The sequence below is a fragment of the Salmo salar genome, chromosome 11 (genome assembly GCF_965601325.2).
Source record: "Salmo salar chromosome 11, fSalSal1, whole genome shotgun sequence".
In the NCBI taxonomy this organism is placed as follows: domain Eukaryota; kingdom Metazoa; phylum Chordata; class Actinopteri; order Salmoniformes; family Salmonidae; genus Salmo; species Salmo salar.
Genome location: NC_138301.1, coordinates 98,917,968 through 98,941,375, shown reverse-complemented (window position 1 = coordinate 98,941,375; position 23,408 = coordinate 98,917,968). Strand labels below are relative to the sequence as shown.

The following is a 23,408-nucleotide window of genomic DNA, read 5'->3' as shown; positions in this document are numbered from 1 at the left end:
ACCAACAGCGTAGTTCAAGAAGAAAAAAACATTTTCCAAGTAAGCTAAAATATAAAGTAATACATTAAGAATAACAATGGGGGGGGGTCAATGTAAATTGTCCGGCAGCAATTTTTATGAATTGCTCAGCAGTCTAATTGCTTGGGGATAGAAGCTGTTGAGGAGCCTTTTGGTCCTAGACTTGGCGCTCCAGTACCGCTTGCTGTGCGGTAGCAGAGAAAACAGTCTATAACTTGGGTGACGGTGACTGGAGTCTCTGACAATTTTATGGGCTTTCCTCTGACACCACTTATTATATAGGTCCTGGGTGGCAGGAAGCTTGGCCCCAGTGATGTACTGGGCTGTTCGCATTACCCTCTGTAGCGTCTTACGGTCAGATGCCGAGCAGTTGCCATACCGGGCGGTGATGCAACCTGTCAGGATGCTCTTGATGGTGCAGCTGTTGAACATTTTGAGGATCAGGGGGCCCATGCCAAATCTTTTCAGTCTCCTGAGGGGGAAAAGGTTTTGTCGTGCCCTCTTCACGACTGTCATGGTATGTTTGGACCATGATAGTTCGTTGGTGATGTGGACAACAAGGAACTTGAAGCTCTCAACCTGCTCCACAACAGCCCCAATGATGTTAATGGGGGCCTGTTCGGCCCGCCTTTTCCTGTAGTCCACAGTCAGCTCCTTTGTCTTGCTCACATTGAGGGAGAGGTTGTTGTCCTGGCACCACACTGCCAGTTCTCTGACCTCCTCCCTATAGGCTGTTTCATCGTTGTCGGTGATCAGGCCTACCACTGTTGTGTCGTCAGCAAACTTAATGATGGTGTTGGAGTCGTGTTTGGCCATGCAGTCGTGGGTGAACAGGGAATACAGGAGGGGACTAAGTACACACCCCTGAGGGGCCCCAGTGTTAAGGATCAGCGGGACAGACGTGTTGTTGCCTACTCTTACCACCTGTGGGTGGCCTGTCAGGAAGTCCAGGATCCAGTTGCAGAGGGAGGTGTTTAGTCTCAGAGTCCTTAGCTTAGTGATGAGCTTTGAGGGCACTATGGTGTTGAACGCTGAGCTGTAGTCGATGAATAGCATTCTCACATAGATGTTCCTTTTGTCCAGGTGTGAAAGGGCAGTGTGGAGTGCGATTGAGATTACGTAATCTGTGGATCTGTTGGGCGGTATGCGAATTGGAGTGGGTCTAGGGTGTCCGGGGGGATGCTGTTGATGTGAGCCATGACCAGCCTTTCAAAGCACTTCATGGCTACTGACGTGAGTGCCCATGGGCGGCAATCATTTAGGCAGGTTACCTTCACTTCCTTGGGCACAGGAACTATGGTGGTCTGCTTGAAACATGCAGGTATTACAGACTCGGTCAGAGAGAGGTTGAAAATGTCAGTGAAGACACTTTACAGTTGGTCCACGCATGCTTTGAGTACACGTCCTGGTAATTCATCTGGCCCAGAGGCTTTGTGAATGTTGACCTGTTTAAAAGTCTTACTTACATCGGCTACCGAGAGCGTTATCACACAGTAATCCAGAACAGCTGGTGCTCTCGTGTATGCTTCAGTGTTGCTTGTCTCGAAGCGAGCATAAAAGGCATTTAACTCATCTGGTAGGCTCGCGTCACTGGGCAGCTCGCTTCTGGGTTTCCTTTTGTAGTCCGTAATAGTTTTCAAGCCCTGCCACATCCGACAAGCATCAGAGCTGGTGTAGTAGGATTCAAGCCTTAATCCTGTATTGACACTTTGCTTGTTTGAAGGTTCATCTGAGGGCATAGCAGGATTTCTTATAAGCGTCCAGATTAGTCTCCCGCTCCTTGAAAGCGACAGCTCTAGCCTTTAGCTCGATGCGGATATTGCCTGTAATCCATGGCTTCTGGTTGGGATATGTACATACAGTCACTGTGGGGACGACGTCATCGATGCATTTATTGATGAAGCCGATGATTGAGGTGATGTATTCCTCAATTCCATTGGATGAATCCTGGAACATATTCCAGTCAGTGCTAGTAAAACAGTCCTGTAGTGTAGCATCCTCATCATCTGACCGCTTCCGTATTGAGCGAGTCACTGGTACTTCCTGCTTTAGTTTTTGCTTGTAAGCAGGAATCAGGAGGATAGACTTATGGTCAGATTTGCCAAATGGAGCGCAGGGGAGAGCTTTGCATGCATCTCTGTGTGTGGAGTAAAGGTGGTCTAGGATTTTTTTTACCCTGGTTGCATATGTGACATCCTGGTAAAAATGAGGTAAAACGGATTTAAGTTTGCCCGCATTAAAGTCCCCGGGTACTAGGAGCGCCGCTTCTGGGTGAGCATTTTCTTCTTTGCTTATGGCCTTATAGAGTTGGTTGAGAGTGGTCTTAGTGCCAGCTTCGCTTTGTGGTGGTAAATAGACAACTACGGATAATACAGAAGAGAACTCTCTTGGTAGATAATGTGGTCGACAGCTTATCATAAGGTACTCTACCTCAGGCGAGGAATACCTCAAGACTTCTTTAATATTAGACATCGCGCACCAACTGTTATTGACAAAAAGACCAACAAAAAGACCAACTGTTATTGACAAAAAGACCTGTTCTGCCGGTGCATGGAAAGTCCTGCCAGCTCTATATTGTCCGTTTCTTCGTTCAGCCACATCTCGGTGAAACATAAGATGTTACAGTTTTTAATGTTCCGTTGGTAGGATAATCTTAAAAGTAGGTCATCAGTTTTATTTTCTAACGATTGCACGTTAGCAAGGAGAATGGAAGGCAGAATGGAAGGCATTGGGAGTTTACTCGCTCGCCTCCAGCTTCTCAGAACAATCCCCGATCTGCGTCCTCTTTTTCCGGCTGTCACGTCCTGACCAGTGAAAAGGGTAATTTGCCATAGTAGAATGGTCAGGGCGTGGCAGGGGGGTTGTTTTGTGTGTTTAGTTTTTTTTTGGTTCTAGGGGAATTTGTTCTAGTTTTCTATTTCGATGTTTTGTTTTCCATGTTTGGCCGAGTATGGTTTCCAATCAGAGGCAGGTGTCTTTCGTTGTCTCTGATTGGAAGCCATACTTAGGCAGCCTGTTTTCCTTTGGGTTTTGTGGGTGGTTGCTTTCTGTTTAGTTTGTTAGTATACCTGACAGAACTGTTGAGCGTTTGTTATTTTGTTGTTTTGAAGTGCATTCATTAAAATCTAAGATGAGCACTATACACGCTGCGCCTTGGTCTAATCCTTTCGACGCCTGTGACACCGGCGTCTTTTCTTCACGCAAAAGGCATGGATCTAGGTCTGTTCCAGTGGAATCAGCATATCATTCTTGTCGGACTCGTTAAAGGAAAAATTTTCTTACAGTCCCTGGTGAGAAATCTCTTTTCTGATGTCCAGAAGTTATTTTCGGTCATAACAGAAGGTAGTAGCAACATTATGTACATACAGGGGCGGAAATCCCAGGGGGGACGGGGGGTACACGACCCCCCCATCCTGGGAAAAATATGATTTGTCCCCCCCAATATATCACTGTAAACATAACTCTGTAATTTAAATAATATTAATAATACGCAATGAAAGCAATTGTGCTGATTATAGACACTTAATAGCGCTTTTTTTAAGTTTCAAAAGATTGCGACCCCCCACCCTTTGCCTCACAATGGTTTGATCCACTGCCAGTTCCTTAGTTGCCAAGGTAACAGAGGGTTCGTATCTACTGTCTGAAAGGCACTCAATGCACGTAACTGACATGAGGTTAATCCAGTCAATCGCGCCATAGCAATGTTTTGTTTTATGTTGGCAGGGTTCACACACACACTAGCTGAATTTGCAGAGCTAGCGCGCAAATATTAACTATTAAGCTAGCTAGTACCTATTCCATTTATGTGGCGTCGTCAAAGATGGAATCTTTGCTATCGTCAATTTATTCCAAGATCAGCAATGTAAGTTAGTGCTTCAAAGTCCCTGTGATAAGGTTAGCGATAAACTGAAGTCCAAACTGAACAGAACTACACTCTCTTCTACCATTGTCTTAAATATATTTAATGGTCTCGTTGCAAAAGCTAAATTGTCGCAAGGGAACTTTTATTTATTTTATTTCACCTTTATTTAACCCGGGTAGCAAAGATTATAGCAAACACCACTGAAACGGAATTTGTGCTCGCTAGCTTTGCAAATTCAGCTATTGTCGGAAGCCAGCCAATATGAAACAAACGGTTAAAATTACAAAAGGTTGCAGGATATGTTGTGTAAATGGTGAACTCATACAGCAGTCAACTCTTGTCACTGCAATCCGTTTCACATTTGCTAGCTACCTTTTAGATCGAAGCCCATATAGAATGATAGAAGATATGATAGAAGCCCATCTCCTACTGTAAATAACCTACACACATAGTGTGTGTAGCCAGCCAGGTAGAAAAATGGCAGAAAAAATAAAAAAGACGGACATCAGAGTATTTTTCAGTACACCAAAACGCAAAGTAAGAACCCTAGTAGCCTAATATCTCAAAGACTAGTTGATAAAATATTCATAAGAAAGAAGTGAAATGCTAATGAAGATTTTTCACAATGATGTCATTAGTCAGAGCAGGCAACAGATGGCACACAGACAGCAGAGCAGGGGACAGATAGGCAGGGACAGACTGGCAGAGACAGGGAGTCTCAGGTAAGTTTGGCAACATTATGAAAGGTTCTCAATTTTTTTGACTTGTAAAATAGGAACATAATTGGAAAATGCCATGGATACCCCCACTCTCAACTTACACTGGTGACTGAACTAAGATTTGTTAAAGGTAATGGTATTGCTGTTGTGATTAGTTGTGTAGTTTTGGGTACCGGTAGTTAGGAGTACAGCAAACACCTTATTTCTTTGGTTCCTCAATATACATTTACCATATTACAACGTAGGCTATGTGTTACAGCACTACTTTTGGTGCCCCCCTCAGGAATTGCTCTTGAGAAAATGTCATGTAATTGTCCCCTCCAGAGTTGATATCAGATTTTTGCCCCTGTGTACACAATACATTTAAAAATAAGTTACACAAAACGCAATAAAAAAAAAAGAATTGCACAATTGGTTGGGAGAATGTCAAACGTCAAATGTTCTTCGGCGCCATCTTCTTTCATTGCCGTTCCACTGGCGACAGCCTAGCTCTGCTTAGTGCTATAGGCTTAGGAAGCGGTGACTCAGACATCTTCGGCAGCCCTCGGGGCAGGTCGAGAAGCCTCGGGTTCTCTCAGCAACGAAACTGTCGGGAGCTTCCGGGATGTCTCGGAGGTAAGGTGCGTGCGAGCGAGCGAAATCCCTGGGCGTGCGAGCGAAATCAAATTTCCTCTCCCTCCGTTGTTCCCGTAATCGCCCATCGATACAGATGATCAAAATGATGAGGGAAACAAGCTCCATAGGTAACTCCTGGGCTGCAAGCTTGTCCTTGACCTCCTCCGTGACGCCATGCAGGAACATATCGAACAGTGCCTCTTGATTCCAAGCAGATTTGAAACAGATCAGGGTGTGACATGTTGATGATGTAAATAATATTTGATGGTCTGTGGTGTGTAATGAGGAGCAACCAGAAGCTGCACTTGACACATTTATGAAATTGCTTATTCCAGTTACTAATAAGCATGCACCCATTAAGAAAATGACTGTAAAAACTGTTACATTGATGAGGAATTGAAAAATGTTGCGGTTGAGAGGGATGAGGCAAAAGGTATGGCAAATAAGTCTGGCAGCCCAACTGATTGGCAAACGTACTGCAAATTAAGAAATCATGTGACTAAATTTACATGAACTGTACTATGAAACAAAGATCAATTATATAAAGAATGATTGTAAAAAAAAATGGGCCACCTTAAATGATATTTTCGGGGAAAAAAGCCAACTCTTTGGGGAAAAAAAGCTCCATCATTCATTGAATCAGATGGCTCATTTATCACAAAGCCCACTGATATTGCCAACTACTTTACTGACTTTTTCAGTGGCAAGTTAAGCAGACTTAGGGATGACATGCCAGCAACAAACGCTGACACTACACATCCAAGTATATCGGACCAAATTATGAAAGACAAGAATTGTACTTTTGAATTCCGTGAAGTCAGTGTGGAAGAGGTGAAATAATTATTGTTGTCTATCAACAATGACAAGCCACTGGGGTCTGACAATCTGAATGGGAAATTACTGAGGATAATAGCTGGGCACTCCAGCTATATTGTGTAAAAACAGCTCTATAGTACTATTAGGCCTATGAGATTAATTATATGGATGATTTGCTGTTTCTGTGTGTTAATGTATATTTGAGGTGTATGTTGGGTTTTTTGCATGATTTTTTTTGTTTCCAAACCTTTCCTTTGGGAACATAAAAAAGTAAAGGTGGGAACTGGGAAGGAACTTGTGTTGGGAGAGAGTTGAGTTATTGACTAGACTGGTGGAGGTTGGGCATGTAGGCAGCTCGGGCTAGCTGGTCGGTCTGGCTGAAACTTGATATAGGGGATGTCTTCATAAAAACAATCAAAAGTCTTTGTATTTTTTCAAGAATTGTTCATTTGTTAGGCTATTGGTTAAAGGTGCACACAATATTTATTATTGAATTACCTTTGATCTAGTTCAGTCTTATTAATCACTTAAACATATTTAATAATGATCTCTTACCTAGCTTGATGACTGTGGCCATTTTTGCTTACTTTTTGTTCTAAATAGAGACAGCATATTGGATTGTGTACAAATGCAGGAAATGAGCTTTAGATGCCCAAAGAAATTCTGGGGGAGGACACCCCACCAGGTTATGTCCCCCCAACTTCTAAAACCAAACTGCACCCTTTACATTTTCACATGTCAGTCTTGTAATTCCAAGATAATTTACTGCCTGCTCCTCTATAATCTGTATCTTAGTCTTAGATTGTAATTTTTCTGTGCAATTGATTGCTGCTGTCACAAATGTAGCAACCTTCCTCATGTCTACTACCAGTCTTGTGTTCTCCCCCATTATGCTACCTACATCATTCTCAAACTTCATCCCGGTTTTTGTATTAGTTTTATTTTTTTATTTAACCTTTATTTAACTAGGCAAGTTAGTTAAGAACAAATTCTTATTTACAATGACGGCCTACTCTAGAATACCTGCTCTTCTAGGTGCCCTGCTTGTGTCTGCATGAACTACTTTCACTGCTTCTCCATAGAGATTTTACTCTCACTCCTCACTTGCTGCACTTGCCTACTCCAACAATCCATGAGAGACACTGTGTTTTATGTTCTGCTTCTAAGACCTCTGTTACATGATCAACTACAGTCTTCCATTTTTAAAAGTGAAAGACCAACACTGCCACTGTGTGGCTAGATGATAACATCACCAATCAAATCCTCATTGGCCTAATCATGGGAGCTTGGAACTTGATAGAATGTGATTGTGAGAATAACATACAAGATTTAATGTTAAAACCTAGATTAAAAACACCCAAATTTATCATATAGTAAGGGTTTTATTCCCCATTTTACTACTATGCTCTGTCAACAAACAACATTTACTGTAGGCCTAATATTTTGTTGGTATAAAAACAACATTACTCATTTCTACAAGACTTGTACTATTAAACCATGGTGTTCCACTGTCACTCCTGTCCTCAACTCATACCAAAACATAATCTAAAGCTAATGTATTATTAACTCCACATTCCCTACTTGTCTGAAGCTCTATGCATGAGGTTGGCATTATCCATACCGTTAGCTTCATTCACCACAGTTCCAAGTTGACACTTAATGTTTATTTCAATGAGAGATCAATGAGAGATCTGATGCAGCACTCCATCACTCTCCTTCTTGGTCAAATAGCCCTTACACAGCCTGGATGTGTGTTGGGTGATTGTCCTGTTGAAAAACAAATGATAGTTCCACTAAGCGCAAACCAGATGGGATGGCGTATCGCTGCAGAATGCTGTGGTAGCCATGCTGGTTAAGTGTGCCTTGAATTCTAAATAAATTACAGACAGTGTCACCAGCAAAGCACCCCTACACCATCACACCTCCTCCTGCATGCTTCACGGTGGGAACCACACAAGCGGAGATCATCCGTTCACCTACTCTGCGTCTCACAAAGACACGGCGGTTGGAACCAATAATCTCAAATTTGTACTCGTCAGACCAAGGTCTAATGTCCATTGTGCGTGTTTCTTGGCGCAAGCAAGCCTCTTCTTATTATTGGTGTCCTTTAGTAGTGGTTTCTTTGCAGCAATTCGACCATGAAGGCCTGATTCACGCAGTCTCCTCTGAACAGTTGATGTTGAGATGTGTCTCTTACTTGAACTCTGAAGCATTTATTTGGGCTGCAATTTCAGAGGTGCAGTTAACTCTAATGAACTTATCCTATGCAGCAGAGGTAACTCTGGGTCTTCCTTTCCTGTGGCAGTCCTTATGAGAGCCAGTTTCATCATAGTGCTTGATGGTTTTTGTGACTCCACTTGAAGAAACTTTCAACGTTCTTGAATTTTTCCGGATTGACTGACCTTCATGTCTTAAAGTAATGACAGCATGTTGTTTCTCTTTGCTTATATGAGCTGTTCTTGCCATAATATGGACTTTTACCCAATAGGCCTATGTTCTGTATACCACCCCTATCTCGTCACAACACAACTGATTGGCTCAAATGCATTAAGAAATTCCACAAATTAACTTCAAGGCACACCTGTTATTTGAAATGCATTCCTGGTGACTACCTCATGAAGCTGGTTGAGAGAATGTCAAGAGTGTGCAAAGCTGTCATCAAGGCAAAGGGTGGCTACTTTGAAGAATCTCACATATAACATATATTTTGCTTACTACATGATTCCATTTGTGTTATTTCATAGTTTTGATGTCTTCACTATTATTCTACAATGTCGAAAATAGTAAAAATAAAGAAAAACCCTGGATTTAGTAGGTGTGTCCAAACTTTTGACTGGTACTGTGGGTGGATATCTTTTAAAAATGATTGTCCCTTTTCCCACAGAAAAGAAAGACATGGATTCATGTCATGCTAAAAGCGTAACCAGTGCTTGACTTGGATTGAAATAGGTCTTTATATTTAGTTGCAGGAACTCCACAATACTTTTGAGGTAATATTCTATAAGAGGTGCAGGAACTCAAGCTGTAGAAATTACTCAAGTCAAGCACTGAGTGTAACATTTGACTTTTTTTTTAAACATCCACAATCGTCTTCATTCTGATCCATATCATCATACATTATAATCTACAACATGACATTATGTGGCAATATTCCTCAGCTCCCGTGCACCATGTACTGTAGATACAGTACTTGCCACATCCTGTGTGAACCATAATGTTGCATGCTGTGACCAAGTGCTGTCCCCTTACTCTGTAGACTTATACATTTCATGCATTGCTTGGTCATGGATGATAATTGTATCAGATAAAAGACGGGTCTGTGTGGCAAGGTAACTTATAGGTAATAAATTGGTAATTATAAATGATTTGTAATTAATAGATATGAACATGATTCAAGGAGTTGTAATAAAAGCTGCTCTTCGGTGTGGGCCAATACAGTGAATTGAGTCATGTGGTCAAGTCATGTGGTGAGATTTGCTACACGTTCTTCTGTAAGTATTTATGAAACAAATCATGTGGCATATTGAATTCCATATCTATTTTCCATCTGGTTGTAAAGAAAAATGTGTATGGTGTGACATTCAGGTGTACAAACAATTGTTACAAATACATGTACACACCAGTTTAGACAGGCAATGTATGCATTCTTAAAATTGGAGACAGACTGGAAAATCTAATTATTTACTTAATGGATAATCTCTTGTGTACAGACTATGTAAACCTAAATGACCAATTTACTCAAGATTTCTTCATTGATAAAGAATAGATCCCATCTGAGGATGGATCTCTCATCGTACTCAGACAATTAACACATAAGGGACAATGTTGAAGTGCACAAAAAGGAAAAGAATAAAAAAATAAAAATAGGTGTGATAGTTTAGTTTAGTGAAAATGCATACATTATCGTATACTCTGGAAGTTGAGCATCACTAGATTGTTGGTTTTGACAAAACAGATCAAGTGAGACTGGAAAACATTCCTCAACACAGTTCTATTATATATGGCTACGTTTAGACAGGCAGCCCAATTCTGGTCTTTTTTTCACAAATTATTAGTTTGACCAATCGGATCAGCTCTAAAAAACATAATGTGAAAAGATCTGCTGTGATTGATCAAAAGACCAATTAGTGGAACACATGTCAGGATTAGGTTCAGAATTGGGCTGTCTAAACGCTGCCCAATGACATGTCGGTAATGCTCTGTGTGTTAATTGTTTTTTATGAAAAGCATTTGACATTTAGGCCCCATGTGTTACATAGCCTGTGTAGTGAAGCCTAAATCTTTGTTCACAATGTTAAGCCATTCAAAACCATATCTTGATCTCTCTCATTATTGCCACAATTTTGATAACTATTCAATCATACCAGACAATTAAAACAAGAACATAAGTTGCACTGAGTTAAGTTATTGGATTTAGTAAATAATGTCTTATTACCGAGGTAAAGACAGTTTCAGATTGGATATTCGACGGATATTCGCCTGTAGTTTTTCTTATGTCCACCAACAGCAGTTAGGGACTGTCAACATGGAGACAAATCAAAATGTTAACATTTCAATAGCTCTTTAACCATTACTCCTAACACTTTCAAAACTGGTTGTAGCTAACCCGATGCATAGACACACGTCGCACACCCTTTAGTTTGTCCATTTTCATCTCACATGGTTTTACATTAATTTTTCCAAATTTAGCATTTCAATAGCTCCTTGGTCATGTGACCTAGTGATTTCAACCAAGTTTCAGAATGTCCACTCCGTGGGCCTACACATTGCACACCCTTTAGTTTGTCTATTTTCATCTCACATGATTTTACAAGAATTTTTCAAAATGTAAAATTTAAATAGCTCCTTGGTCATGTGACCTAGTGACTTCAAACAGGGTTCAGAATGTTAACTGACTACCCTTATATATTGCACACCCTTTGGTTTGCCCATTTTCATCTCACATGGTTTTACATGAATTTTTCAAAATGTAGAATTTCAATAGCTCCTTGGTCATGTGACCTAGTGACCTCAAAGAAGGTTCAGAATGTCCACTGACTATGCCTTTGTAACAGTGTAGGTTCCGTCCCTTTCTTCGCCCCAACCTGGGCTCGAACCAGGGACCCTTGCGCACATCAACAACTGACACCCACGAAGCATCGTTACCCATCGCGCCACAAAAGCTGCGGCCCTTGCAACGCAAGGGGAACAACTACTTAAGGTCGCAGAGCGAGTGACGTCACCGATTGAACCGCTATTAGCACGCGCCACCGCTAACTAACTAGCCATTTCACATCGGTTACACCTTCATATCACATACTCTGATGTTTGTCTACTTTCATCTCATGCTATTAGACTTAAATCTGTAAGCTTGCAGGCCTTCATTTTACATGGGTGTTAAAAATGTTCCATCCTCGCAACTATCTTTCACATGGACACTGATAAGATCCACAAATGGCTGTATGTGATATGGACCAAGGACAGGAGAGGTGTTCAAACAGAGGTGCTTAAAGGAAGGCGCACAGTTAAGCCTCATGAAAAACAATGTTTCATATGCTCTTTTTAATCACAGTAATAGGCAGTGATTTGTCAGTCAGCGTGAGCTTGATAAGGTGAAAGAATCCTTTTCATATACTGTACATTAAGACAAATCCTTCTACGTTGAGTATTAGAACGCAATTTACATAACCTGATAATGACTTGATATTTGAGTGCATTCACAACAAGCCACCTGCAGACAACTTACAAAATGCAATAGTGCATTTGAGGGTTCGTTTTTCTTATGAAAATAGTTATTTGATGCATGGCCTACTATTTATAACTGGAAAAATAAATTCCTACATCTTTTGTGAGTAAAATCCTTTTTCCAAAATTGATTTAGGTACATTTTTGTGAAGAGGTATGTGGGTTGTGATACGCGTCATTTAATAGTAAAATCATTTAAGGGATCAATGCATTTCTATATTGCTTCCCCAGTATGTGCATGAACCATCAGGCCAAGTGTTTTTGGTTGACCCTGCTGGATAGAAAGAGAAGGAGGAATCGGAACACGCTGCATTCAAATTCAGGTCTTAGTTATTCCATTGTACTGGATCTAATACATATTAGCATTTTACATACATTCATAAGTGTAATACTTTTTTATGACATACTGTGAAAAACTCTCTTGGCTGCTGGCTCTGTCACTTTCAGACATGCGCAGAGCAGACTGAAAGGGGAAGGGTAGCTCTTGACTTGAACCACAGGGGTTCTCTGTAAAGAGAGAGTAATCCAAAAGGCACAGACACACCCCTTAGCTTTCAATTGGCACCGTTGACTTGTATGTATTGTCTCCTGATTGGCTCTGTGGTGCACAGTCTGGCAGTCTGACTAAAGTGCCAGAGGTATGCGGAGAGACATCCTCCTTTGTATTTATGGGAACAAATATTTCCTAACACTTTGGATCCTATTCTTGGACAGTTAGAAGACACAATGCATCAATGCAAAAAATGTATTACTAATTACTGTGCATGAGTAACCTCAACCTTGTGGGTCTGTGGGTGTTTGGGCCAATAAAGTGCCAACTCAATTCTACCACTGACTAGTCTCTCATGCCCCTAGGAACGGGGACAAAGGGCAGTAGTTTTTAATCTAAACCAGCCCTTTTTTACTGGAGTACACTAACCCCTAATAGGGGCTCTTTTATTGACACACAGTAGCAGTTTACCAGATAAGAAGTGAAGATCAAAAAGTAGATTGTTGTAAGGGTGTATTACATCCTGTGCTGGCCCCATTGTCATAACCATTCTGGATTCTGAGTGGTAAAATCATGGCTGAAAAATGCCTCTATGTATGTGTATACATTTTCCCCCAAGACAGAACTGCCAAAGAGGGTGGAGTTGCAATCTACTGCAGAGACAGCCTGCAGAGTTCTGTCATGCTATCCAGGTCTGTGCCCAAACAGTTCGAGCTTCTACTTTTAAAAATCCACCTTTACAGAAATAAGTCTCTCACTGCCGCTTGTTACAGACCCCCCTCAGCCCACAGCTGCGCCCTGGACACCATATGTAAATTAATTGCTCCCCCATTTATCTTCAGAGTTTGTACTGTTAGGTAACCTAAACTGGGATATGCTTAACACCCCGGCCGTCCTACAATCTAAACTAGATGCCTTCAATCTCACCCAAATTATCATGGAACCTACCAGGTACAACCCTAAATCCATAAACTCGGGCACCCTCATAGATATCATCCTGACCAATCTGTCCTCTAAATACATCTCTGCTGTCTTCAACCAGGATCTCAGTGATCACTGCCTCATTGCCTGCGTCCATAATGGGTCCGCGGTCAAACGACCACCCCTCATCACAGTCAAACGCTCCCTAAAACAGTTCAGCGAGCAGGCCTTTCTAGTCGACCTGGCCCGGGTATCCTGGAAAGATATTGACCTCATTCCGTCAGTAGAGGATGCCGGGTTATTCTTTAAAAGTGCTTTCCTCACCATCTTAAATAAGCATGCCCCATTCAAAAAATGTAGAACCAGGAACAGATATAGCCCTTGGTTCACTCCAGACCTGACTGCCCTTGACCAGCACAAAAACATCCTGTGGCGTACTGCATTAGTATCGAATAGCCCACGCGATATGCAACTTTTCAAGTTAGGAACCAATATACACAGGCAGTTAGGAAAGCAAAGGCTAGATTTTTCAAACAGAAATTTGCATCCTGTAGCACAAACTTCAAAAAGTTCTGGGACACTGTAAAGTCCATGGAGAATAAGAGCACCTCCTCCCAGCTGCCCACTGCACTAAGGCTAGGAAACACTGTCACCACCGATAAATCTACGATTATCGATCATTTCAATAAGCATTCTTCTACGGCTGGCCTTGCTTTCCACCTGGCTACCCTTACCCTGGTCAACAGCTCTGCACCCCCCACAGCAACTTGCCCAAGCCTCCCCTATTTCTCCTTCACCCAAATCCAGATAGTTGATGTTCTGAAAGAGCTGCAAAATCTGGACCCCTACAAATCAGCTGGGCTAGACAATCTGGACCCTCTCTTTCTAAAATGATCCACCGCAATTGTTGCAACGCCTATTACTAGCCTGTTCAATCTCTCTTTCGTATCGTCTGAGATCCCCAAAGATTGGAAAGCTGCCACGGTCATCCCCCTCTTCAGGGGAGACACCCTAGACCTAAACTGTTACAGACCTATATCTATCCTACCCTGCCTTTCTAAGGTCTTCGAAAGCCAAGTTAACAAACAGATCACCGACCATTTCGAATCCCACCGTACCTTCTCCGCTATGCAATCTGGTTTCCGAGCTGGTCATGGGTGCACATCAGCCACGCTCAAGGTCCTAAACGATATCATAATCGCCATCGACAAAAGACAATACTGTGCAGCTGTATCCATCGACCTGGCCAAGGCTTTTGACTCTGTCAATCACCGCATTCTTATCGGAAGACTCAACAGCCTTGGTTTCTCAAATGACTGCCTCGCCTGGTTCACCAACTACTTCTCAGACAGAGTTCAGTGTGTCAAATGGGAGGGCCTGTTGTGCGGACTTCTGCCAGTCTCTATGGGGGTGCCAGGGGGTTCAATTCTCGGGCTGACTCTTTTCTCTGTATACATCATGATGTCGCTCTTGCGGCTGGTGATTCTCTGATCTACCTCTACGCAGATGACACCATTTTGTATACTTCTGGCCCTTCTTTGGACACTGTGTTAACTAACCTCCAGACAAGCTTCAATGCCATACAACTCTGCTTCCGTGGCCTCCAACTGCTCTTAAATGCAAGTAAAACTAAATGCATGCTCTTCAACCGATCGCTGCCTGCATCTGCCCACCCGCCTAGCGTCACTACTCTGGACGGTTCTGACTTAGAATATGTGGACAACTACAAATACCTAGGTGTCTGGTTAGACTGTAAACTCTCCTTCCAGACTCATATTAAGCATCTCCAATCCAAAATTAAATCTAGAATCGGCTTCTTATTTCACAACAAAGCATCCTTCACTCATGCTGCCAAACAGACACTCATGCTGCCAAACATACCCTCGTAAAACTGACTATCCTACCGATCCTTGACTTTGGCAATGTCATTTACAAAATAGCCTGCAACACTCTACCACAGTGCCATCCATTTTATCACCAAAGCCCCATATACTACCCACCACTGCGACCTCTGTGCTCTCGTTGGCTGGCCCTCGCTTCATATTCGTCGCCAAACCCACTGGCTCCAGATCATCTATAAGTCCTTGCTAGGTAAAGCCCCGCCTTATCACAGCTCACTGGTCACCATAACAGCACACACCCGTAGCACTCGCTCCAGCAGGTATATTTCACAGGTCACCCCCAAAGCCAATTCCTCCTTTGGCCGCCTTTCCTTCCAGTTCTCTGCTGCCTGTGACTGGAACGAATTGCAAAAATCACTGAAGCTGGCGACTCATATCTCCCTCACTATCTTTAAGCATTAGCTGTCAGAGCAGCTTACAGATCATAGCACCTGTACGTAGCCCATCTATAAATAGCCCATCCAACTACCTCATTCCCATATTGTTATTTATTTATATATTTTTTGCTCCTTTGCACCACAGTATCTCTACTTGCACATTCATCTTCTGCACATCTCACTCCAGTGTTTATTTGTGAAATTGTAATTATTTCGCCACTACAGCCTATTTATTGCCTTACCTCCCTAATCTTACTTCATTTGCACACACTGTATATAGGCTTTTCTATTGTGCTATTGACTGTACGTTTGTTTATTCCATGTGTAACTCTATGTTGTTGTTTGTGTCACACTGCTTTGCTTTATCTTGGCCAGGTCGCAGTTGTAAATGAGAACTTGTTCTCAACTGGCTTACCTTGTTGAATAAAGGTGAAATAAAAATAAATAAAAAAATACTGTATGTGGGAATGTCTTATGTCCGTCCTACATGTAGTGTTGGTACATGGAATATTCCTCAACTGCATATATCATAAATTGCTACTGCAAATAGAAGTATTATGTTCAACAGCTGACATTTTCAGATATTATTTTGACAAACACACTGGTGCTTAGAATTCATTCTCTATAGTCATAGATTTGGTGGGCACTGTCATCTGTGATCTTTATGATATGACTTTCTTTAAGCACGTACTGATGAAACTGTCACTTCATATTTTTTTCTTAAAGTCTACAAACGCTCTACATGTATTCATTCTGTGATAGGGTTGGATCCTATATGCTACTTTTATTATTGTCCTGTAAATGGTTCAGTGCCTATAATTTAGGCTGTGTGTAGAACAGGGCATAAAGGAAATTACCTCTACTAATAAATTACTGCTAGATTATAGTGATAAGGAAAACAGCATACAAATGTGTCTTGTGTATTCATTTGCCTATAACTAATCAGAATTCCATTATGTTTACATAAAAAAAGAGAATACTTCAAAATGAGAAGATCCTGCCATGGAAAAGATGACTAGGTGGACATAAAGTGGAAGGGAGGGGAAATAACTCACACCATGCAGCAGGACACCTTCAGCTGTGGGGTCTTTGTAATGCAGGTTTGATAGTTATACTTTCAAATAATGAATGGTTAGCTGTTATGTGACAATTAGGTCAAAAACTCTATTTTATTTTTTGGTGTAGGTCTTGGTCTTGGCCAAGGAAGTTGCACAGAACTTCCCCAACATCCCCTCCCAAATTGATATGGAACCTTCAAAAACACATGGAGCAATTGCGAAAGAAATGGCTGAGGATATACTAAAAATGTCTGGTATGTAATGACATTTAATTCAAAGTAAATGTAAATTCTTTCTTTTTATGTAGTTGTGTGGGACAGCCATATGTTCAGTTCATGCCTATGATTTCAGAGTTCAACAAAGCCAACAACTGCTTCATGTGTGCCACTGATAAACAACCCGGATGTGGCCCAAAGACTGACTGGGTTAGTAACTTTATTTAACATGTTTAGAATCTTTTGACAACAGTGACCGCATGAAAGACAATTTATGATATAACACAATGGATGGCTAATTCGTCATTCAGCATTGATATTTGATATTATTTATAACGTGTTACGCTTTGTTTTGTTTTAGATTGAATGTTTTGCATGCCAACGGTGGTTCCATGTGCTGTAACTAGGAATGAAGACAAAAGAGTTCAACAGAGTAAAGAACACAAACTGGAAGTGCAGTCTTTGTTGCTGAAAATGTATGCTATACCCCATCCACTCTGAAGAGGCTCTGAAATGTACATAAACCAGGGATAAAGAGAAGTTAACACTGTGAAATGTTTCATACTTATTTGAAGTTTCTGACATGTTGGAAAAGATTAAAGCTCTACAATTTGTTTAATTTGTTAATATTACATTTTTATTCATTGATTTACTGGCCACCATTACTGTGGTTACATGTTCAGTATATGTATTGACCAGCAAACCGACTGCAGCCTACCTCACCAGCTCACTCTCCATCCCTGCTTTGGACAATTAATAACATGACTCTGTACTTTGCCCTTTTCCTTTATGGCTGATATTAACGACGAAAGGAGATATTATCTGTCTCTCTCCTATTGTGTACCACTGTTAAATACTGTGGAAAAATAAAAAAAAACAGGGAAAATAAGTACTTAGAACTACCAATTATTATAGATAAATATTAAAGAAAAGGGTAAAGACAACACTGGCCTGAACCCCCTAATTGTCAAACTAATATTAATGTACAACAATATAGAAGATACATGACTAGCGGTTATGCAATATGGGTGTATATCCACTGCATGCTTCTTAGGTGTGTAATTGACATGACCAAGGAGCTATTGCAAATGTGAAACTATGAAAAATGTATGTTAAAATGTGTGATTTTACAGTACACAAACAAAAGTGTGCAATATAGAAGGGTAGTCAGCAGACATTAGGTCACATGATCAAGGAGCTATTGAAATTTTTAATTTTGATAAAATTCATGTAAAACCATGTGAGATGAAAATTGACAAACTAAAGGGCGTGCAATGTGTAGGCCCACTGAGTGGACATTCTGAACCTTGTTTGAAGTCACATGACCAAGGAGCTTTTGAAATTCTACATTTTGAAAAATGTATGTAAAATCTTGTGAGATGGAAATGGACAAACTAAAGGGTGTGCAATATAGAAGCGTAGTCTGTGGACATTCTGAACCTTGTTTGAAGTCCCCAGGTCACATGACCAAGGAGCTATTGAAATTTGAATGTAAAAAAAATGTGTGTTCTTTGTTTACGCTCCCTAACTAATTCAACTAGGAATACAAAATGCTGCTCACATTTCCACATGTTTATTAGCTTTGGAAAGCGAATTAATGTCCAAATCGTGAAAATAAGACCTGTGCAATGTTGTGCGCAATGTTTCCAACATCGTGACACTTATTTGGAGTCTGTGGCTCAAGTGGCTATTGAGGTTTGAAAGCGCGAATATCCGTCGAATATCCAACTTGAAACTGTCTTTACCTCGGTTGTCTTATCTTATATTTTCATTTTTCATTTCCTTAAATAATGTAGCGACCCCAGTTTATAAGCGCGGATATCGCTACAATATGATACATCATTGATAAAAACACATTTTAGCCTGCACAGCCCACATCTAGGCATATAATAAAACATTTGCTTATTAATTTTACAAACTAAATCGCGAATCTGTTTGAACACCATAAAGTGGGCGGGATAAGAGGCGTGCTCATTCTTCATGTTTATTTTTTGGCATCCATATCCGTTCCTCAATCTAATCGATTTGAAACATTTATTTGAAACGGTTCTTTACAAAACTCTGCCAGCCTTTATAAGTAGAAGCTGTACATCTCCGCTCCCATTTCAACAAAATGCAGGCCAATGTTACCTCCAACGTAATTTTACCAGACGCGAAGGACCTAGGGAGAGCGCTGTGCATCATCACCGGGGCGTCCAAAGGATTTGGCCGAACCATAGCGAAAGAGATTTCACTGTTGCTCAAACCGAGGTCGGTGCTTGTTTTGGCGGCTCGTTCCGATGAGAAATTACGGGAACTCCAGGAAAATTTGGCTTCGTCGGATGCGGGCAGGGCAGGGTTGGTAACTCGTTGTGTTGTCGTAGACCTGGGAATGAAAGAAGGGGTGGAAAGTGTCGTCAGGGCGGCGAAAGAGTTTTCCTCCGAGGATATTGACCATTTTATACTGATAAACAATGCTGGTAAATTATTCATCCGCCTGTAACAGGTTACTGACTTCCATACGTCTACTAACTATGACAATTATCTAACAAAAAAAGTGTTCAGTTTATAGATTTTCAAATTAGGTCTCAGGATTTTTACATCTTTAGATACTATTAGATTTGATTAATAAATAAATTAGTATTTGATTGTGCTCATCAAATCTCCCAAAAGTTACAATATAGTCGGACTATACAGCCGAGTCCACACACTGCAATTCAATTATATAATTCAACCGTTGTGTAATCTGACATTTTCCCATTCCTTCCCCCTGCTCCCCTCCCCCTCCAGCCTCTCTGGGAGACGTGTCGCGCTATGCCCAGAGTTTCACCAACATGGACGAGGTGGACTCCTACCTGTCACTCAACGTAAGCTCCGCCCTCAGCCTGACAGCCGGCCTGCTGCAGGTGTTTCCACGACGACAGGGGCTGCGGCGCTGTGTTGTCAACGTGAGCTCGCTGTGTGCTCTGCAGCCCCTCCCCTCCTGGGTGCTGTACTGCACAGGCAAGGCAGCCCGAGCAATGATGTTCCGTGTGCTGGCAGAGGAGGAGTCGGACCTCCGCGTACTCAACTATTCCCCAGGTAGCTTTAGGCTTTAAACTCCTGATAAATAAAACAATACACCTCAGGTACACACTCCTGAATTACCTTTATTCCAGTTATAACATTTTTAAAAAGCATATGAAATTGACTTGGTCATCGTTCATGTGTCTGTCAAGAGCCATTCAACCTTAGCCTGGCTGACACGACCCACGTGACTTACAGCGCAGAGTGAGCTGTGACCACACTGGTCTGGAGGCTGTTTGTTAATGCCATATGCGCTCAGAAATTGTGCGACATATTTGATTGGTTTCCTGAAATGTTTTTTTCCCCTCAAATTTTTGGGATTTGAAAATCCAACCATTTTAATGGAAGGGGGTGGTGCCCTGGGGCTGTGTGTGGCTGCTTGTGGGTGTTTGAGTGAGAAAGACAGAGGATAGTCAACCAGTAAAAGCACAGCCCCCTTCATTTGATGCATTGTGCCGAGAACATCATAGCCATTTCAGACTCTGAAGTCAGGAGGACTTCCAGAGTTTGGCGTTAGCCAGACTAATTCAACCTGGCATTGGAGATGAAATTAATCCCTAGGTAGTAAGACTACTGATTTTGAAATAGAGCACTGAATGGACTTATTACGGATGTCTTTGACCTATGAACCTAGCTATGTTACGGTCAGGCCATGGGGTCAATTTCAATTCAGCTGAAATTTACCCTTGAAACGGATTATGACTTTACACATTCTCACGATATTGCAATTTTTGTCATTTCTTACATGACCATCCCGTGACTTGTGACCAAACTAGATCCTGTCTCTCTGTGTTTCTCTAGGTCCCCTGGAGACAGACATGCTGGTGGAGGCCAGGGACTGCACTGCAGACCCAGGCGTGAGGAAGTCCTTCTCAGTCATGCTCTCCCAGGGTCAGATACTCACCTGTGAAGACTCCTGTGCTAAGCTAATGAAGGTGCTGCTGGAGGATGACTACCCCTCCGGAGCACACCTTGATTTCTATGATCTGTAGGGAGAGGGGGGGGGACTAGAAGACACAGTGGGGCTCAGACTGGAGATGAATATTTCTGGTGTAGGTACAATTTTTATAGCCAGAACAACTGGTACTGGTTCAGATTAGTTAGTTTGCTTCAAAGATGGTTTTGGGTTAATAAGATCTGATTCTAAACTGGTTTTTGTGGTGGTAAGGATTAAGTGAACCTTTTACCGAATCAGAAGGAAACATGGAGAGAAGGAAGGTTGAAGATGTTTCCGTCATCCAAAGCCATAGGCCTACTGAAGTTACTGAAAATAATTGCTTTCTTCCTGTCTGCACTTTTATGAATGCCTTTGCTTTTTAAGAGTTGTAGCACTCTACTTGTGGCATTTCATGGAGGTATTGCATATGTTTCAGTGTTGTGGTGAAATCCTGCAGAGCCTTCACCGTGCGCTACCACTTTAACTTCTTCATGATTGGTGGGTTCCCTGTGGGACGGTTGAGGTAATGTAGACTAATGCGATTAGCATGAGGTTGTAATTAACAAGAACATTTCCCAGGACATAGACATATCTGATATTGGCAGAAAGCTTACATTGTTAATTTAACTGCACTGTCCAGTTTACATCAGCTATTACAGTGAAAGAATACCATACGATTGTTTGAGGAGAGTGTAGTTTTGAACATGAAACGTTATTAATAAACAAATTAGGCACATTTGGGCAGTCTTGAAACCATTTATTTTTCAAAACTCTAATGGTTCATTGGATCAGTCTAAAACTTTGCACATACATAGCTGCCATCTTAGTGGCCAAAATCAAAATTGCACCTGGGCTTTAATAATACAATATGGCCTTTCTCTTGCATTTCAAATATGGTACCAACATTTTTTTTTGCTGTATTATCTTTTACCAGATCTAATGTGTTGTTCTCCTACATTCCTTTCACATTTCCACAAACTTCAAAGTGTTTACTTTCAAATGGTACCAAGAAAATGCATTTCCTTGCTTCAGGGCCTGAGCTACAGGCAGTTCGATTTGGGTATGTCATTTTAGGCGTAAGTTGAAAAAAAGAGGTCCGATCCTTAAGAGGTTTTAAGAGCGCACCAGCTATCAAGAAGGAGGAAGTAAATGTTTGTGTGTGAGAGCTCTCGGTTGGCGCGACAGACAAACCAACGGTGTATTGGACAGACAGGCAGACGAGTGCAACTCCAAGCCGGAAGTTAACAGCCAAGACCATTATGTCTCTGTCGCTCTCTCTGTCTGTCGCTCTCCAGTGCTTTATGCTGGAGCGGACTTTTTAGTGTTCAGTGTGGTTGGGAACTGTAAATGCGCTGTTGACATTTTCGTTAAATGGAGTGTGCGTTTGAGTACTGTATATTGCTTATAATTGTTGTATTCTCATGTAACTGTATGGATTGATTTGTGTATTGGCTTAAAATACTTTGGGGACATTTTAAAGGCCTTTTGTATTGAACCACACACCCATTAATGTAACCCACTCCCTTTTCACTCTGTCAGGAATACAGATACTTTTGGAGATGTAGTGTATGTGGACACCCCTTGAAATGAGTGGATTTGGCTATTTCAGCCATACCCGTTGCTGACAGGTGTATAAAATCGAGCACACAGCCATGCAATCTCCATAGACAAACATTGGCAGTAGAATGTCCTGTACTGAAGAGCTCAGTTACTTTCAACGTGGAACCAACAAGTCAGTTCGTAAAATTTTGGCCCTGCCAGAGCTGCCCCGGTCAACTGTAAGTGCTGTTATTATGAAGTGCAAACATCCAAGAGCAACAACGGCTCAACCGCAAAGTGAAAATCATATAAAATAAAATTCCTGCAGTTTATTTTTATGTGGAAACTAATATTATACTCGTTTGACTGCTTACATCACAGTATTCAGTTATTCTGCTGTTATGAACTCAAATGCTTTGTGGTATATGATCTTATATTCACAGATGGTGTTGCATAGTTTCCTACTCAGCTGATCAGTGTTTCGTTTCTGCAGCACCAGACCAGTCAGACCTTTAAGTACAACAGGACAAACAGGGTAAATGCTCTGAGCCACTGTCTAAAGTCTCTCCCATCTTCATCTTCCAAAGAACATTTGCCAGGAGCTACATGCACACGAATCCTATCCTCTTCTCCTCCCCCCACTGCTTTTCTAACTTCTCTTCCCCTCACATCTCTCCCACTGTAAACAGTCTGTCTTCACAAGGCTGTGTAATCCCAGAAGCATCCTCGCTTTGTTTAGGTGGTGTTCTTTCAGAGTATTAATCACCCTGTGAAGTGAAAGGGAAAATATGACCCATGCAGCATATATTCAAAATCTGTCATTGTCAAGTCCTGGTTTGTTGAGACAGGATATTACAGCATTCTATAAATCACGACTTTCAATTAGGTTTTATTGTGTGGTATTAAATAGGGCTATCCTATATAACTACAAATTACAGCACAATGTATTTAATTGCAATTGACCATTCTTCATATATGACAGTCTTGCTGTCCTTGAGATGAATATATTGACAAAAGGGAGGAAGGGACACTGGATGAGAGGAAAGTGTGAACAGCCAATGTGAATGAGCCAGAGACAAAGCAGAGAAGAGCAAACTGCAGACTGTGGTACTGACAGATACGGTAGCTAGAGTGAAAACAAAAGCAACAGAGAGAAGTGTTTGATCAGGCC

The 23,408-nt window shown here is 41.5% G+C and overlaps 1 protein-coding gene across 1 annotated transcript; it reads left to right on the top strand.

Moving 5' to 3' along the window:
• The first annotated feature begins 18,673 nt into the window (after window positions 1-18,673).
• spr (sepiapterin reductase) lies at window positions 18,674-22,173 on the top strand. Its single transcript, NM_001140274.1, has 3 exons — window positions 18,674-19,175; window positions 19,486-19,776; window positions 20,563-22,173. The coding sequence occupies exons 1-3, from the start codon at window positions 18,830-18,832 to the stop codon at window positions 20,751-20,753; spliced, it is 828 nt and encodes a 275-aa protein (NP_001133746.1). The 5' UTR covers window positions 18,674-18,829; the 3' UTR covers window positions 20,754-22,173.
• The last annotated feature ends 1,235 nt before the right edge of the window (window positions 22,174-23,408 follow it).

Bases quoted from the DNA above. Each gene is read 5' to 3' on its own strand.
- spr (NM_001140274.1), top strand. From the start codon at position 18,830: ATGCAGGCCAATGTTACCTCCAACGTAATTTTACCAGACGCGAAGGAC. The intron at 19,176-19,485 runs GTAAATTATTCA...CTCCCCCTCCAG, and splicing joins TATACTGATAAACAATGCTG to CCTCTCTGGGAGACGTGTCG. The intron at 19,777-20,562 runs GTAGCTTTAGGC...GTGTTTCTCTAG, and splicing joins CGTACTCAACTATTCCCCAG to GTCCCCTGGAGACAGACATG.